Here is a 16,852-nt window from a genome sequence, read left to right on the forward strand (position 1 = left end):
ATTTTATAATTTTGAAAATAATATTTTTGTAATTCAGTTTAGGCTTGAAATAATCTAAAGGTATCTTCTAGGCAAAATCAGACTGACAAAACTTGTATATCTAGTTTAAAAGTAAATTCAATCCGTTTTAGACTGCATTTTGCTCGACTGCTCATTTTACCATATGTATCCTAATATACATTACTCTTTCAGCTGTTTCCAAAGCCATCTTCTTTAGAGTGTTAATATTTAAGAACCAATTATATCCATTCTGTTTTGTTTGGATAGTTTGCAATTAAGCATTCTTTCAAGTGGGCTTTATTTAGCTAATTCCATCACAAAAATAAGCTCTAGGAGAATGAAGAGAAGTTCAAGCTAGCCAATGTTTATTTTTATTATTAATAATTTATATTATGGTAGTCCCTAGGGGAAGTAGGGCCCCACTAAACCCAGTTTCCTCTGTGTGTAATGACAGTGTCTCACATAGCCTTATACAGCAGAAGATTCTTTCTTTCTGCTGTGGCTTAGGGATCCACTCTGTGCTTCAAGGCAGCAGATTGATGAAGAGCATATGAAGACAAATCAAAAATACATTTTTAAGAAGTTTAAACTAGGAACCAGAGGGAAAACTTGATGCATCTCTTCTATACAAAGCCATCACTAATGCATTTTTCCAGTATGGGAGCCAAATCACGATTGCAAAGGTTTGTTCATCCTCTCTCTGAAGTTATAGCAATTCTATCAGTGTCTTTGATGAGAGCAAGACTGGGCAGAGAAGCAGTGGGGCTAAAAAACACTTCTGAACTAGCAGCATAAGACACTATATGTTAAGACCATTCTGATAGGCAAGGGTAGTTTGATGAAACCAAAACAATTTTTAAATTTCCATCAGAAGTTGACGTTTTCACAGCATTTGATCTGGTCTGCTTCCTGTTTCATGGAATTCTTGAAAAATGTGGTTTAGAGTCATCTTACCCTTGCTATATGCAAAAGAGACACAGGGTCAAATCCTGAACTTTTGTAAATCATAAAATTACTAAGGTTGGAAAAGACATTTAAAACCATCTGGTCCAACCATCACCCTACTACCAATGTCACCTACTGAACCATGTCCCTAAGCACCACGTCCAACCTTTCCTTACACACCCCCAGGGACGGTGACTCCACCACCTCCCTGGGCAACCTGTTCCAATGCCTGACTGCTCTTCCGAGGAGAAATGTCTCCTCATTTCCAACCTATAACTCTATTGCATTCAATAGAGTTACAGCCGTTCATATCAGCTGAGGATCTGGCCTGCTCTTTATGGGATACTCTTGTGAGTTGAGTGGAGATACTGGGATCCACAAGGCTGCAAAGTGAAAGAGCCCTGAAGTTAGTGCAGCAGTGCAATTTTTCATTGTGGATTTACTGCCCTTCTCCCCTCCCCTTGTGTGGAGGTACCAGTCTTTTCTCCACTGTTTCCATAATTTCAAATTCAAAATCTGACAGAAGTTTTCCTGTCCTATCTGTTCCATGCTCCTGTCCTCATTAGTTCAGTTTAAAGGGGGTAAAACATCTGTTTCCAAGTACAGCTGTGGTTAGTATGTAGGCTTTTTTTCTCCGTACAAAATCTCTAAATCTGGCCATTTAAGATTTTATGGGAGCTAGAGTTGGGCTGTGCAAAGTTCACCTCATTAAAAACAAACCCAAACCAAATAAAAGCAGAGAATAACAGCGTAAAAAATGTGGGCCATGAATGTCAGACCATATGTATTAGGAATTGGTAGGAAATGAAGGGGAAAGTACAGATATATAAACATAAATTCAGAGGATTTTTTTTTTTTTTCTTCACCAAGGAAAGTTTGTGGCTATGGAGTGTCTACAGAATGGGAAGATTAGTACAGAGTACAGTGTTGGTGTGGCTATGACAGCTACCCTAATTCATTGGAAAATAAGAGTACAAGCCTGTGTTAGAAGATACTGAGCAAATTCAGCCTAGATAAAATGTTCAAATATGCCAAATGATTTTTGAAGATTGTTCTGTTAGCTGGTCAATGAGAGCCGTTCTCATTGTCATGGTTTTGATATCCCCTTCTAAAAAATACACACTTTTCAGTTATCTTCATATACGCACCAAGAGTCACTAATCAGTAGTGGGAATACTGATTTTGCAAAAAGTAAGTAAGTCTGTGCCTACTCAGCATTAAAGAAAGTGCTTTGCTTTAAAATATAAAGCTTTACTCTCTCTCCAGATGTCTATTTCCCTGCTACATGACATTTTGTGTACTTTTTCCAGTGTTCTTTGGGTTACTGGTCCTAACTGAGCAACTTCATTATTTTTTGGTATGAGATTGTCTTGATAACATTTATGGAAATAAAACATTGTTGCCATAGAAAGTTGACTTAATGGCTTAATTCTTAATAAAGGGACAGTTTTCATGATCAGACAGCTACATGACCGATGGCTTCTCCCACTTCTTCCCAGGCGTGCCCCAGGACATGTACCAGTAGATTGTGATTGACAGACTTCAGTTTTTGAAGATATCAAAAGACATCCCATATACTATTGAACAAATTGCACTATTACTGGAAGATTGTCATCTGTTTTGGTTAATACACCCTTCTCAGTGAAATAATCAAAACATATCTATCCATCATAGGATAGATATGTTTCATTTCAATAGAATCTTAGAACTGGGACTTTGCACAACTCTAAGGCTGAGATAAGGAGCATTTCTTATTTCATAACTGACCTGGCAGTTGGCTTTTAGGAGGCTCCTGAATTAGCCAGTGGATGAAGATGTGATCACCCCCAGTAACTCTGCATGTAACATATACTAAAGCATAGATTGCGGAAAGCGGGAGAATGAGAAATGTATTACAGAAGAATGTTCCTTGGGGTTTTTAATTAAGGAGGGACCTCTCAAGGACAGAATGTAGGATCCAGTGTCTTGCTGCTAGGCAAATTTTCCTTTGTCAGAAATGGAAGAGCCTGTTCATCACTTGTAAATTGCTCTCTCTCAAAGCCATCTGCTTCTTCTCTTGGTAGGAATTTGTTTTTAAGTATTCATTATAATGTAGCTCACTGCAGACTCAAATTCTGCCAAAGCTGAAAAAGCTGCAAGTCAGGCTAGCGTGTGGAGCCTGCCACATTCCTGAATCTCTGATTCAGACTTGCAAGTTTCTCATCAAGTTTGAAATTGAAACCAGAGGAGCTTACAGCAAGCCCTGTGCTCATAAATCAGCTGATAATGGGTGAATTGTTCTGTGCCTTTCCCTGAAGAGGAAAGCAAAGCTCAGTGCAAAAGTACACGCAGCAACCGAAGAGCTATGATGTTGGTGAACATGGAGAAACTACATGTGGCTATGTGAATATGCTGCGTACTGGCAAAGGAAGTAAACAGGGATTTGGGCTATATGCAATCCCTGATCCTTCTCCTATTACAACATTACAAAACAGTTACAGCGGGATTTACAGCCAACTTTGATTCTGGGTAACAAATTTCCATGAAAGAAACAGGCCCTGTACATCAGCGTGCGATCTGTGACAAGGTCTCTGTTGTGCCTTATTTGTTTGATATCTGCTGCCACTAGAGGGAGGTACAAAACTGACCACAAAATTATGCCTTGAAAAATAGTTTCCAGGTCGTTAACTAAATATGGGCCAACTTTGCTGCCGGGATTCTACTGAAAATCTGGAATAAATGACTGATTAATTTCCTCTGGTTGTGCACCAGAGAATCACTGAGTGATTCTCACTGAGAATAGAACTTGGATCTGTATACTTAGAAAACTAATTAGAAATACAGCAACATATTGAGTTGCAGGCTTGAAAAACAGGTCATCAAGGACCTGAAAGTCGAGTCCTGTGTTCAAAGAACTACTCTAGAAACGGTTACGTGTGAGTCGCTACCTCCAGCACAGGAGAAGCTGTCTGAGGGGAGTGATTTTGCTATTTAAATTTATTGCTGTATGGCCAACCTGGAGACTCAGAACTTCATTTCCAGAAGCTGGCATAAAGCTGTAGAAGGGACTAATGACTAAAGCAGTAACCTGGATCAAAGCTGTTTATCTGACTTTCTCCTTATGGCTTAAATATGACCAGGAGGAAAGTATGTCAGATATGTAGCATTTAAATACATATTTAAGAATTGAATCAGCCCAGAAAGAAATAAAAATTTCAAGAGTACCTAAATGAGTAACACACTGAAGCCCTATCTTTCCATATAGTGTGAGTTATTGATGTAATGCTTATTAAAAATCAACGGAACTAGATCCTAAGAGCCTAAATTACTTCTGAGAATGGGATTATATTCCTACATCATGTAATATTGTGACAGACATAAATTTGGTGCAAATAAAAGGGACAACCTAACAATCTGATTTAGGCAGGTTTAGGCCAGGAAGTTGTGGAATGCATGTAGATGCAGGGATGTAGAGAAACAAAATCTTCCACTTGCAGCAAAATTGCTATGTAATTGCTCACGTTGCTCAGTTTTAAATGTGCAGAAATGTGTGGTGAATATGAGTGGAAAAATGACTGCTCATGGATCTATACAGCTGTAGCTACTGGGCTTCACAGCAGTGTAGCTAAACATACCACTTTGGTAGAAGATGGTTTCCTGCATGGATTGCCTTTTTCAGCAAAGAAGACTGAAGAAATCCATCTGTCCACATTGTTTTATTCTCATCATAGGAACTGGGGGGAGGAAGAGATGAGTAGGTGTGAGGTGGGAGAGCAGGCAAATTGCAAAGGAGAAGCAAAATGTACCTCTTAGTGGTTCAGACATGGTTGATAACAGTACGAAGGGGAATATATTCAAAAGCTCATCACAGACATATTTTTCTTTATTACCATTATCTGTTTTACCATATGAATCTGATAAACAGAATACCAAACATACATTTTCCATTATTTGCAATTGCAGTGGCTTTTCCCCTGTCTGTGTGGTGGACCTAGTTAGAGGTTATGTGTATTGGCATGAGACATCAGTTTTGGATAAATGGTATCCTGCAAACAGAATTCCTGTGTTACACTGAATTACGTATAACCTATTCAGATTGTGCTGTGAATTTCCACGAAAGGATGCATCTGAAGAAAGGATCCCTGTTTATGTGTAATGCTGTGTTAAAATGGCAAGAGATGCAGCATCAAGGGCATTTTCTGTCTTCCTAATTCAAGTGTCATTAATCTTTAGAAAAATAACCGCATTTTTTTTTTCTTAGTTCTGCCAATAACAGTATAAATAGAATGTTCGTTTAATAATTGAACAAAAATGCTAAAAAGTTAAGGGGCCTTCATCATAAATTTGGAATGTTTATCTAGCAAAGTAGCCATTGCTACTGAGGTCAATGTTTTTGCTAAAGAATGCTCGAGAGCAAAGATTAAATATAGTGTGTATTTTCCCAGTGGATTCAACACTGTGCTGTACACAAGATGGTCACTTCATTCGTTGTTCTGTCAGCCTTCATTACATATACCTTTAGAGTAATTAGGGCTGAGTCATGACGTTATCACATCTCAGGAGTTTCATTAAATTTAATGGTGTGGATTCTTTAGATTCCCAATGCTGCAAAGTAAGTGCCAAGATCTAGAAATTTCCAGCTTGTTCCAGGGTACACTGAAATCACAGGAAACTTCAGTGGTTCAGGCCAACCAGCCCTAAGACTGTTCAGAAAGTCTGACATTATTGTAATACGCTGTGGCAATCTGATTTTTTTTTTAATCGGTATCATGAGAGACTCAAATGTCATTGTCTGCTGCAAGTGTTTTGAAGTGGATACCACCCGTCAGAAGCAGCCAGAAATGTTAGCTAACTACACTGTTTCTGAGTTTTGAAATAAATGATAGGAAGAAAAATAATTATGATTACATCAATATGATGCTAGAAAAATTTAGATCTTAACTTGGACTTTAAAAGTTTTCTGATGTTATTATGCCAGGATTGTCTTTTCACCTATTAAGTGCTTGCAGTATTTCTATCAGCTAAAACCCTACTGCCAATGCAGTTACAACAGCAAAAAAGATATTGTACTGGAGTTTGTAATAAATTTGGGGAAGTGAAATTAGTAACTTAGAACAAAGATTTTTTTTTTTTTGAAATATCAGATGATTTGTTGGAATCACAGATCATTCTTAAAGTCCAGAGAATGTCTCTGGAAGAGGATTATGTTGTGATAGTACAAAATGAAGTCAACTCTTTGGTTTACACAACTAGAAGATAGAATGGCTCTACCACAATCCCAAGTAAAGCTAATGTAACATTTCCAAATAAAATTATGTATAAAAATTACAAGAATAATCAAGGAGAAAGCATCAAGTGGTATAAGGCAAAATGTCACGATGCATGATTTGTCCAGAATCACAAACGTGATCCTAAAGCCACTTTACTGCCATTGGCATTTAATAGTTTTTGTATTTTTCACTGTGTTTATTTTCTACGGTGACTAATAATTTACTTGATTTCTACCTGGCTTTTATTCTGTGAGCAATACGCAGCTGCTGCTTGCTGAAGCCAGGGAACAGCAGTTTCTGGCGTACTTGTTGCCCAGGCTATCGCCTTGATGCGTGTATCCACAATCAGCTGAAGGAGCCAGAAGTCTGGCACACTTTTTGCAGATACACAACTAGGAGCAAGTGTTTGCCTCTTAACCAACAGGTCATTCTCAAATGGCACATTATAATATTTTAAGAAAGCATGAATATCTTACTCTAGCAATAGTTCATCAAATTCAAGTGAACCTCTCGAAGATATTAGACGAAAATCGTGGCTACTAACTTAAAGTACAAAACACAAGCAGAAATATTTTGCAAGAAGTCAGTGAGTCATATTTTCCTCATAAAATTGTTGAAACCATTGTGTCCAGAAACAATTAAGTATGTGACTAGGGTAGGAAAAGTTTAGCCATAAACACAAACAGACACCAACTTCTTGTTTGTAGAAGATCAAGGTCCTTTGGCTCGAGGAATACCCTGATACTAACAGATTAAGTAGAACACGCAGTTTGAGTGTACTTACTGCTGCAAAGAAAATCAAATGTTTGGTCCTGTATGTCTGGATAATTGGTAATTCTGAAGGCTAAATGCTAATACTTTACTGGTATATGGCAACTCATTGAAATAGGGACAAACACACTCCTTTAATTTGGAAAAAAAAACAAACAACTCTTTTGATTTATATTAAAAATATATTTTCTAAGACCTGAAATCTCAATCTTACAACACTGCAGGTATTAATGTGTTTGAGTATATAAGCATCCAGCAGTTCAGAGGTCTGTTTACAACTCAGAAACATTATGTTTGATTCAAGCTTTTGTTTTTTCCCCAGTAGCTCAGTGTTTCTGTCACCCCTGGCAGTAGACTCCATCAGTTTGGCCTGATGTTCCTGTACTCGACACATGCCAGCCCCATGCTAGCTACTGTATCCACATTCTGTGCTTTTTGGGAAGATTAAAAGTGAGGAAGTACCTCTGCTCCCCAGGGTATAATCCTGGCATTTAAGAGATCTGAAGACGTTGACCTACCCAGCAGAGATTACAGGTTGGAAGATAGATTGGAGCTCAGCTTTGTTGGGCTGTGGGGGGGTCCTTATCTGATTTATTTTTAGCCTAAAGGGACAGTTGAAATTGAAGACACGTCCAGATGCTCTTTCTCAGGGCAGTTGTAACATAGCTCAGCACTTTTGTACAGACACTCTGGCTAGCGAAACCCTGTGTTTAAACAACTGCATGTATAAATCTTTCTTACTATTAAAATGTTGTCAAGACATTCTTCTTATGGCCTTCTAGTCCGATGTGTGAAATGAGCTGCTAGATTTCTAGGTTACTACCAAAATACATGTGCCAGAGTGTACCATGAGATATTTGACTTTATCAACATTATTTTAAAATAAGAAAGATAACTTCTTTAACATTGTTTTCCTAGTATTATTCAGATTCTCTCATCGGAAGGAACTGTGAAAATGTGCTTGTGAATTGCATGTGAACGTAGCTATATGTTGGAGCTGCACATGACACAGTCAGTGGCCTTGAGGGCTGAGCTTTGTGCTGTCAAAACCAAACAACCCATAAGTATTTTTGAACAGTTATGGCTGTGCATAAGTGAGGTCCAATTCATCTCTCATTTCTACTAATTTGCAATATTTTCTTAAAGTCTGAAATTATATTTCATTTATAAATACATATGTGGCAACAGAATCAAGTCTAAGCAGATTAAGCAATTTATTTCTTTCACCAGCTGAGGTTTGAGGGTCTGTACATTTCAAATGTAACTCTTCATGCTGAGAGTTCTGTACCACAGACTTGTATTTCAGAAGTCATCTCAGCATTTTCCACGTCACTTTCCCTGTCAAGGGTCTCTCTGTTTTTGTTTTTGTTTTGTTTTTGTTTGCTTCCTATTTTTGTGCTTGAAAAGCTTCTGTTCTCTTGCTATACAGGTCTTAGGAATCCTATGAAGTCAGAAAAGCTTTTCCTGCACTTCTTTCCTTGTCCTGTCTCAAGAAATAAGCTTCCCAGGTTAGGGAGCTGAGGAATGGATCCTGGGAATCTGGCTCAGCCTTCAGGAGGGATGTGGTCAATAACCGTGAGGCTATTCCTTTTATTTCTTCCTTTAACAGCTTGTTATGCAATGACATTTTTCAGCAAGTTGCATGTTTTTTTTTTTTTAGTCTACTGATCCTTTTGATGGGGTGACTGTTCACAGACATAAGCATCTGAAAACCAGAGGAAAGAATGGAAAATATTTTGAAACTTCAGCTGTGATGTGGTTCAAGTATGCTCTCTGATTAGGGGTGTTAAGGAGGCATCGTTTCAAAGCAACAGAGCATAAGTGCTGTAGAGTATGATTTAAAGGTGATTAAGGTGCACCTAAATTTGTCCATGTAACAGATTTCTGTTGATGTTACTGGAGCTATGGAGTCCTGTGGGCTTCAGTGCACTAGATACAAAACCACTAGCCATACCCAAGATTTTTTCTCTATTTAACAAACTAGGTAGCTTGCAAAGCAAGGTAGCTTTTTGCCTCAAATGTATCATTTTCACATCTTCTTCTAAAATGCTTTGCCTGATTTTATTTTTTCACAGATGTGTTCATGAGCTTGGCAGATCTTGTAGAAACAGGAGTCTTTTAGCTCAGCTCAGGGCACTAACTGAATGGCTTCTAAAGAAACGATCAGTTCTCAGTTCTCGCTTGCCAAACGGATCTCTGCTTGTGGAAATCCATAACAGTTTAGTGACTGCCTTGGTAGACAATGATACCTAAAGCATAGTCACTTACAGTAATGCCCTGTACTTGTAGACTAGCCCAGAATCAGCAAAACGCTCCAATCTCATCCCTCTTGGGAAGGATAGTTCAACCTTTTAGATCTTTGTATGCAGTCTGGAAGAGCATTGAGTTAGGTTGCTCTCCAAGTTAGTGGCAGAGCCAGGAAAAGTCTTACCCTGACACTTCATGGCTTCTACCCTGAGTAATTGCACCCATGCTGCTGGAATAATGTGGGGGGAATAGGGGTTTAGTGCAGATGTTTCTTTCCAGTACCTACACAGATAGATTAGGTAATCTCACTAATCTTCAAAGTGTGTTCTATAATGTAGGAAAAATTTCTGCATGGAGCATCTCCATGTGGAGGTCTTTGTTGTCGTTTGTACTTCTCTATACAAATAGATACCCCAGCTTTTTCTTTTAATCAGTTAAAAATTCTCAACAACTTCAAATGGAGTTTTGTGTGAGTCAGAAGTAAGAACTAAGAGAGGAAATTAGGATTTGGCCCTCATTTTGGCCTCATTAAAACAATTAAAGCAAAGCTGCAAGTTGCGGTGTTTATATTAAACCAGCTTTGGGGAAAAGGAAGGGAATGCTGTATATTAATTGTCCGGGTGATTTTCTACAGCTGCTTTGAGAGATATGTCTGTTACTTATATTGTAACTTGGATTCTATAGACATATGGCACAGAACACAACTCTCCAGAAAGCAAAAAAGTTTGACTGATGGAAAACAGAAGACAGCAATCCAAAGGAAATCCTGCCAGAGGAGGAGCATGAACCTGAAATTTACTGTTGAAACCAGATTTCTGCCTTGGGCTTAAGTACCACACTCAGCCAATTCTACCATTGATTTCAGTGTGGCTCTGCACAGACGCAAAGAACTATTTTTTTGGACCTGACTAAGTCTGGAGCTTAAGTATTTTTCTGGCATTCAAACTGATTTGGAAATACATGGGTTGGCGTGAACTCCTTAAGCAGTGGGACAATTACAGGGCTTTTTAAAAATCAGAAATGCAGACAGACTGTGAATAGAGGTTATTCTGGCTTTTACATAGTGAATTTGTAAAATCAATCAGCAATTGCAGAGGGCATAAGAGATTTCATTGCACTGTTTAGTACTTTATTAATTGTATTGTGGATGGCAACAGAAGAAACCTGTATAGCAGAGAAGTCTTTTTTTTTCTATTTAATCTACTGCCTGTTTTTCTGACTTTCCCCTTTCTTGCAGCTCAGCACTTGCAACAGCACAGGTCTAAGCCAGAACTGCCAAGTAGGTTTTGACTCATCTGTTTTTCCTTTTATTTTAGAAGCCAGTAGACTTGCTGATTGGCAGTCATGTCGGTCAAACTGACATTCGTCTCTCCTGGGGATGGCGGTGGTATCAGCAGGAGTTGTTCCTTCACTGGATTCAGCACTGTGCAAAGCAGAAAATTAGCGTAAGTAACACAAAAAAAAAGCACCTGATCATCTGGACAATGAATGTTAGGTACCGTGAATGTATTTTTTAACAAAATCATGTATATATAGAAGTTTTTTCTTAATCTTGATCTTAAAACTTAAATGAGTGTTGTCATGGTTCGCTGGTAAGCACTTACACTTTACACTATACTATCTTACTGCTATATACACTGTGCTTCAGAGGCAGCTGAACTTCTGGTTTGTGAGAGAGATTATGTATCATATTCTTCATAGTGTCCATTTCTTTTAGAAAAATGTTGATATGAAAGGTGTTACCTAATATTTTTTACAATCACTGACCTCCACTTCTCTGCTGTGTTTCTGCAGGGTGAAAAGCAAATGTGATCACAGAGATGATCTCACTTGCTGAAGTTGGTCAGATATAATAAAATCAAGAAGATATGGATAAATAATATCAAAAAAACAGTTTTCCACTTTCCATAAAGTAATGTTTGGGATCTCAGCATGCTCAGGAATCAGTATTAATGTTCCAGTAGGAGGCATTTTTCCCTGACATCTGTTCTAGTGACCCTGGTAGTAAAAGGTGTGTTCTGACTAATAGCAGCTTTCAGATAAGTGGAAGGCCTTCTGAATAGTTATGGTAATTGAAAATCTCATAGACTTTTAAAAAGATGGTGATATTAATGGTGAATCCTGGCAAAAAATGCCATTGATTCCAACTAAAATTCTCCTCCAGTTATTTAAGTGGAGTAGCATTACATGAGAGGAAGGACTGCTTTCTGGCAATGACACAAACTAGAGGAAGGGAGGAAGACAAAGAGTCCAAGAAAGCTACTGCAAATTCACTACTGTCAGTAACAGGTCAATAGTATAGCCAAGGTTGCAATCCAGTCCTTCAGTTTTCAGTCCAACATGGTAATTGCTAAACCATCCTGCACTGTTTTTCCCTTTTTGGTTATTTACAAATTGCTGTGTAGCCTTGCTTTATGCAGATAACTGTGCAGCTTTTCCACTATAAGTGTTCTTGTTCTTTTTCTTAATTTAGTGATCCTTGTATAGCCTGTGGAGTGCTTTCTGAAGATATGATACATAAATAGAAAGTAATATAATCCCTGACAACCAGTGCGTGTTAGAATAATAACAAATCATTTAGAAGTATCATATAGAGGTATTGGAAAGTATGCCTCTAAAAGTATTGTATCCCAAAAAATCCTATTGTGTATCACTAAAATACTGGAGTCATTTAATAAAATATATTTTCAAAGAAGCAAATGATTGTATTACCCTTTTAGGTAAATGTAGTGTGGTAAAGTATGAGCAAAAATGAAATTACAGCATGACTGTGATATGAACAAAAAGTCTTTACATTTGAATAAATTAATTTGTTGTGGAAGATGGAAAATAACACCACCTAGCAAAGACTGGGCATCTAAGATCTTGAAGAAAACACTGACAATAAATTGTTTAAGCAGACTTGAGCTCAAGTGACATAGTAGGAGTTCAAGCAGGGAAAAGATCTACCAGGAAAGGGGCTGAACAGCTGTTTCTCCAACAAAGAAACAGTCCAGTGGGGTAAGAATGCTCAAAACAGAAACGTTTCTATATCCCTTAAGATTATTCTCTTACTTTTAGCTGCAAAGGTTTTCTAGCCAGATGCCTCTCTTTATGCATTTTTTTATGATGTTGCTTTTTGTTATTTAAATGTTTAGACAGACAGTTTTGTCCAGGAATTATGACATTAAGAAAAATTTTTGTACTACTCAGTAACAGCCTGGTAAACACCCAAGAGCCTTCTCCAGCATAGCAAAGAAATATTCTAATCACCCTCTCCTAACTTCTCTCTCTCTCAGGCACTGTTGCAAAACACAGCAGGAGATTGCGGGGCCCTATGCAAGGTCTATCCAAAGGATGACACACAAATCAGGTCCACATGGAGATTCTTAAGCAGATGCTAAATATATTTTTGCATTTGTTTAGCAACTTCCTTTTGAGGCTCTCAGTCAGACACACTATTTCATTTTTCCTCACAATGGAAGTAAATATTAGTAGTGATACCAAAATTACTAGGTTCACAAGGGAAAATGACATAGCATCTAACATTAGGTACTGTCCCTGAGGTCCCAAGCTAGCCCTTCAACTTTTCTATGCAATGCGTGGGTTTCTAAACATCAGTGCACTGAGTGCCTATGGGCTGCATCACTCACTAGCAGATACTGAGGAAAAGGGTGACTTTTGGCTGCTTAGCTGTAGTGCTTAGCTGCTGTACATGAAAGTGAAGGGAAATGATTTTCTGAATTTAGGATTTGCAGTCTAAAACTCTGAAGGTAAATATCAAAACTGTTTAATTCCCCCCAAAGTAAACAAACAAAAACCAGGAGTAATTTGGGCTTTTTAATTTCAAAAAGATAGAATTGCCTTATATGTTCTGTATGGTATCTTGCCCTTTGGAGTACTCATCTAAAACATGGAAATGGATACTAATCATTTCTTTGCATGAAAGAATTTTAAGTCATGATCCTTATAAGAGACTTTTTCAACTGTTGTTATTGGCTGGACTGTTACTTCCAGTGTTATTCCTGTTGAAACCCTCTCATTTTGCATGGAATACTCAAAGATTCATTATCTTAGGGAAATGTTGCACATTTCTAATTTAACATTTGTGTTCCTCGTTATAGGTAACCTGAGTTCCAAATGGTTTGGTTGATTAACACTTTACATTAAGCCATCATAAAAAATAAGATAATCATTGTGGTGAAGAAACTAAATATCTAGTACTGTTTGGCAACAGATAAGGTGTTAAAAAATGAAGTTAAGTGGAAATTTAGCACCAGGATAACTAAAGTATTTACTTAAAGGTTTCTAGAGTAGGACTGGGAACAGCTCTCAGGTTTGCTGGGCCTATTTAATCACCAAGCTCGATAATCTCTTTAGGCATTGAGTCACATGCCTAGACCTTAAGGCAGCCAATGGATAATTATTAAGCCTGTTGGAGTTCATCATTTCCCCAGGTGAGCTGAATTTAGGACGAGGATTATAGAGAAGGTGGAAAGCTCCTTTGAGTGCAACCAGTTGGCTCAGTCTCATGGAACAGGAAACTTCTTTAGCTAATGTTATTTTAGAGCCTCGACTTACAGGGAGTATTAACAAAACTAGATAAAAATAATTAAGACATAAAAGACTATATTAGCTAGAAGCCAAGCAGGAACCTGACAATCTGAAAGAACCATTTGCAGAGAGTTCATTTTCTGCTTTAAATATGGTAGATATATAACTAATGGTTAGGGATGTTGTAATTCATCAGGTTAGCACAAGCAGTCCTGCATGTGGGATTTCTGTTAGAAACAGTATTTGGTTTTGCAGTTGCTCTTAAAAGTAAGTGAAGTGTTAGTTGCTGAAAAAACACTGTAATAATTATATCTTGTATGTAATCTGGGCTTGGTAGTAGGCTTTCCTAAAACATGGTAGGGCTTTAAGTGCTCCCTTTAGTGAGTACGGGCAAAAAGATAGCTGTTATTAAAGGTTTTTTATGTTAGCTCTGTCAATTGGAAAGATAACAGCTTATCCAGTCTCTTGGTAGTGTTTTAAAGCTAATTGTGTGTGTTTGTCATAATCTGTGCTTCTTGTGTCCAAGTTAGTGCTTAGAAGTGTAAATGGTTTAGCTTATCTCTGGAGATTACTGGTAGCTGGAGAGCAAAAGTCTCTTGAATTCTACTTCCAGCTCACAGTTGTTAGGCCTTGAGCAGATCAAAAAGTCATTGCCTTGTTTTCCTGAATTGCAGGTGAGAGTCAGAACGGCAATGTCTGTGTCTTGCAGCATGACTAGATCTATAGTTGACTCAGCAGCTAGTGTAAATGTGTACATAGTATTAGGGCCTCAGCTAGTGGCCCAACAAGTCTGTTAGGACAAGTACTAACAGTATGATCCTTTACCTTTTCCAGAAATGAGCTTTTCTTTTCTTTGCTTAATATCCCCCACTTCCTGAAGAAATGGAGACCTGCACAATTCTGCCTTTAAAAAGGGGCAAAAGAGAACCATTAGGCTTCCTTGAGTCTGCTTCAGTCTTGGAGAAGGAACCACTTCTTATTTTTGTTGGAGTAAAAAAAAAAAAAATTGTAGCTTTTCTTCATTGGGTATGTGGGGCTGGGCCTGAATGTTCTAATGTTATCCATTGAAGTGTTTTCAGTGTGTCCAAGAGCTTTAATCCTTTTGGTAAAAATATATGGGATTTGGAAACTGGAAACTCTCTGGGTTAGGCATCTCTTCTCCGAGGTGATGTGTTTTGCATCTTTCCCATATTTCTCTTCTTTTTCTACAGAAAGTCTCTCAACAGAAGTTCAGTGAGATCAAGAATGTCACTGAAGTCACCCAAGGCATATTCTTCACTGCAGAAAGGGGCAGTCATCTGGGATCCAAAACCACTGCAGGTGAAGAAAATTTTTGAAGCTTTGAAGAAAGGACTTAAGTAAGGACTCTTTTTAAATATTGTAATTTACTGTACCTAGTCATGCTGCTTAACTCTGTGTATGACATTGTTCTCTGTCTCTGTTTGCCATTCTTTAAATAGCATGCTACTCTGGAGTTTAAAAATCTTCTTTCATCGCTGGGTGGCTTGTTGTAAGAGAAGAGCTAAGCAGATCCCCCTGAAAGACTTAATTGACTTGAAGTGATGAAACAGATCTGTAGTACAACTCTATCTTCTTATGGCAGTGTAAATAAGATTACTAAATGTGTTATTTCAGTTTTATTGCTTTAAAAGTAGCACTGTTTCAGAGTCTTTATTATAGTTGACTGCTGTTGTCTATGGTTGTAGACATTGTTATGTTAGTAAAGACTTGACTAAAAAGGCTAAAGGCCCAATTTGTCCATTTTCTCCATCTGGCAGATGTGAGGTGTATGTAGCAGACATAACAGATCAAAGACTGGGCTGGCAACCCGAATTTGGGGTGTTCTGGCTTTGAGGGAGCTGTCAGTTACATCACCGAAACACTTTTGTTCACTACTGAAATGGCAAATAAAACAGATGAGCTTGCTTTCTTGGTGTTACAGACCAGAAGTTGAGAAGTGGTGGTAAATGCTGTTTGCACTTCACATCTTTGACTCCATTAGTGAGAGGAAACTGATGAAGCTTTAACTAAGTCCTGAAACCTTACTATATAAAATATGAATCATTAGAGTTCATGTTGATAGATCTGGTCTAATATTGCAGGAACTTCATTTACACCCTGAGGCAGCTGTTGGAAGATAAAATGTTGTCCCTTGGATTTGTAAAACCTGTTACTTTCCTGTTACTGCTGCCATCCCACTAACAGTTGATTCATGTATGTTTTTGCTGGCATCCCACTAATGAAGTTCATTTCTGTATGTTTCTGCTTCCCTCAGAATTTTGCTACTGTATTAATTATGATTATGGTTGGTTTTTTTCTTAAGGAAAGAACATAAAAAGCACGGTAATAATTTATCGCACACTCATGTTTTTATTCTGATAAAGGACTACTAAGTTCTAGCCCTAAAAAAGAACAGAGGAAAAAAAAAAACACAGTCCATGTCTTTTTATGATTTAGATTTAAAACAAATAATGAAATTAAATGTTTTTGCAGAGTTTAGAATTTATCAGTGCTTAGAGAGAGAAACCATAAAGTGGATTAGTGTTCCCAGTTCTACAGGGAATGCCATATGATCTGAATCATGCCAAAACTGAGTAGCTAACTAATTGACTAAAGTAACCTACAGAAAACAACTGTATCGAATAGCAATAGGAAGTCCAAACTTTAAGTAGATACAGATTAAGTCCATTTGGTGCAGGAGCGACTTGAGTTTTTAGAACAGAATATGTTTTATGTGCCTCCTTCTTTATAGCTATAGCAAATAACTCTTCTGTTAACCATCTGGATACCATTCCATCAAGCTAGCAACTCTAACATGCCTAAATCTAAAAGTGATAAAGCTCTCCTAAAAGGAAAGCAAAATCTTTCTTGCTACCAGCCCTGGCTACTCCTGCACTGAGCAGTTAACAGGCAAAGGTAAAGAGTAAGCTGCTGAATGCTGCAGCCATTGAGTGTCTTGAAGGATCTGTTCTCGTCAACAGTAAGAAAAATGAAATGCATCAAAGCAAATGTGAAAAGTACAGCTGTCTGACATGAAGTTATTTTGACTGCTCAGCGACTGTGTCTTATGTTGTATTTACAAGGTGACTTTTTCTTTCCTATTTCAA

General features: G+C 37.8%; 1 protein-coding gene across 29 annotated transcripts in view; it reads left to right on the forward strand.

Moving 5' to 3' along the window:
- The window catches only part of RIPOR3 (RIPOR family member 3), a 55,065-nt gene that overhangs the window by 14,023 nt on the left and 24,190 nt on the right, over window positions 1–16,852 (forward strand). For 11 of the 29 annotated variants that reach the window (XM_084537971.1, XM_084537973.1, XM_084537972.1 and 8 more), the window contains 2 exons: window positions 10,529–10,657; window positions 14,957–15,103. In XM_084537971.1, the coding sequence (XP_084394097.1) occupies window positions 10,557–10,657; window positions 14,957–15,103 (248 nt within the window). In that variant the 5' untranslated portion in view covers window positions 10,529–10,556. Of the gene's footprint in view, window positions 1–7,287; window positions 7,500–10,528; window positions 10,658–11,006; window positions 11,224–12,112; window positions 12,213–12,490; window positions 12,565–13,574; window positions 13,649–13,696; window positions 14,013–14,358; window positions 14,420–14,956; window positions 15,104–16,852 lie in introns of those variants that run through there. The other 18 variants (XM_084537994.1, XM_084537993.1, XM_084537968.1 and 15 more) reach the window with 10 other exon arrangements.

Source organism: Aythya ferina (assembly GCF_964211825.1).
Source record: "Aythya ferina genome assembly, chromosome: 16".
NCBI lineage: Eukaryota > Metazoa > Chordata > Aves > Anseriformes > Anatidae > Aythya > Aythya ferina.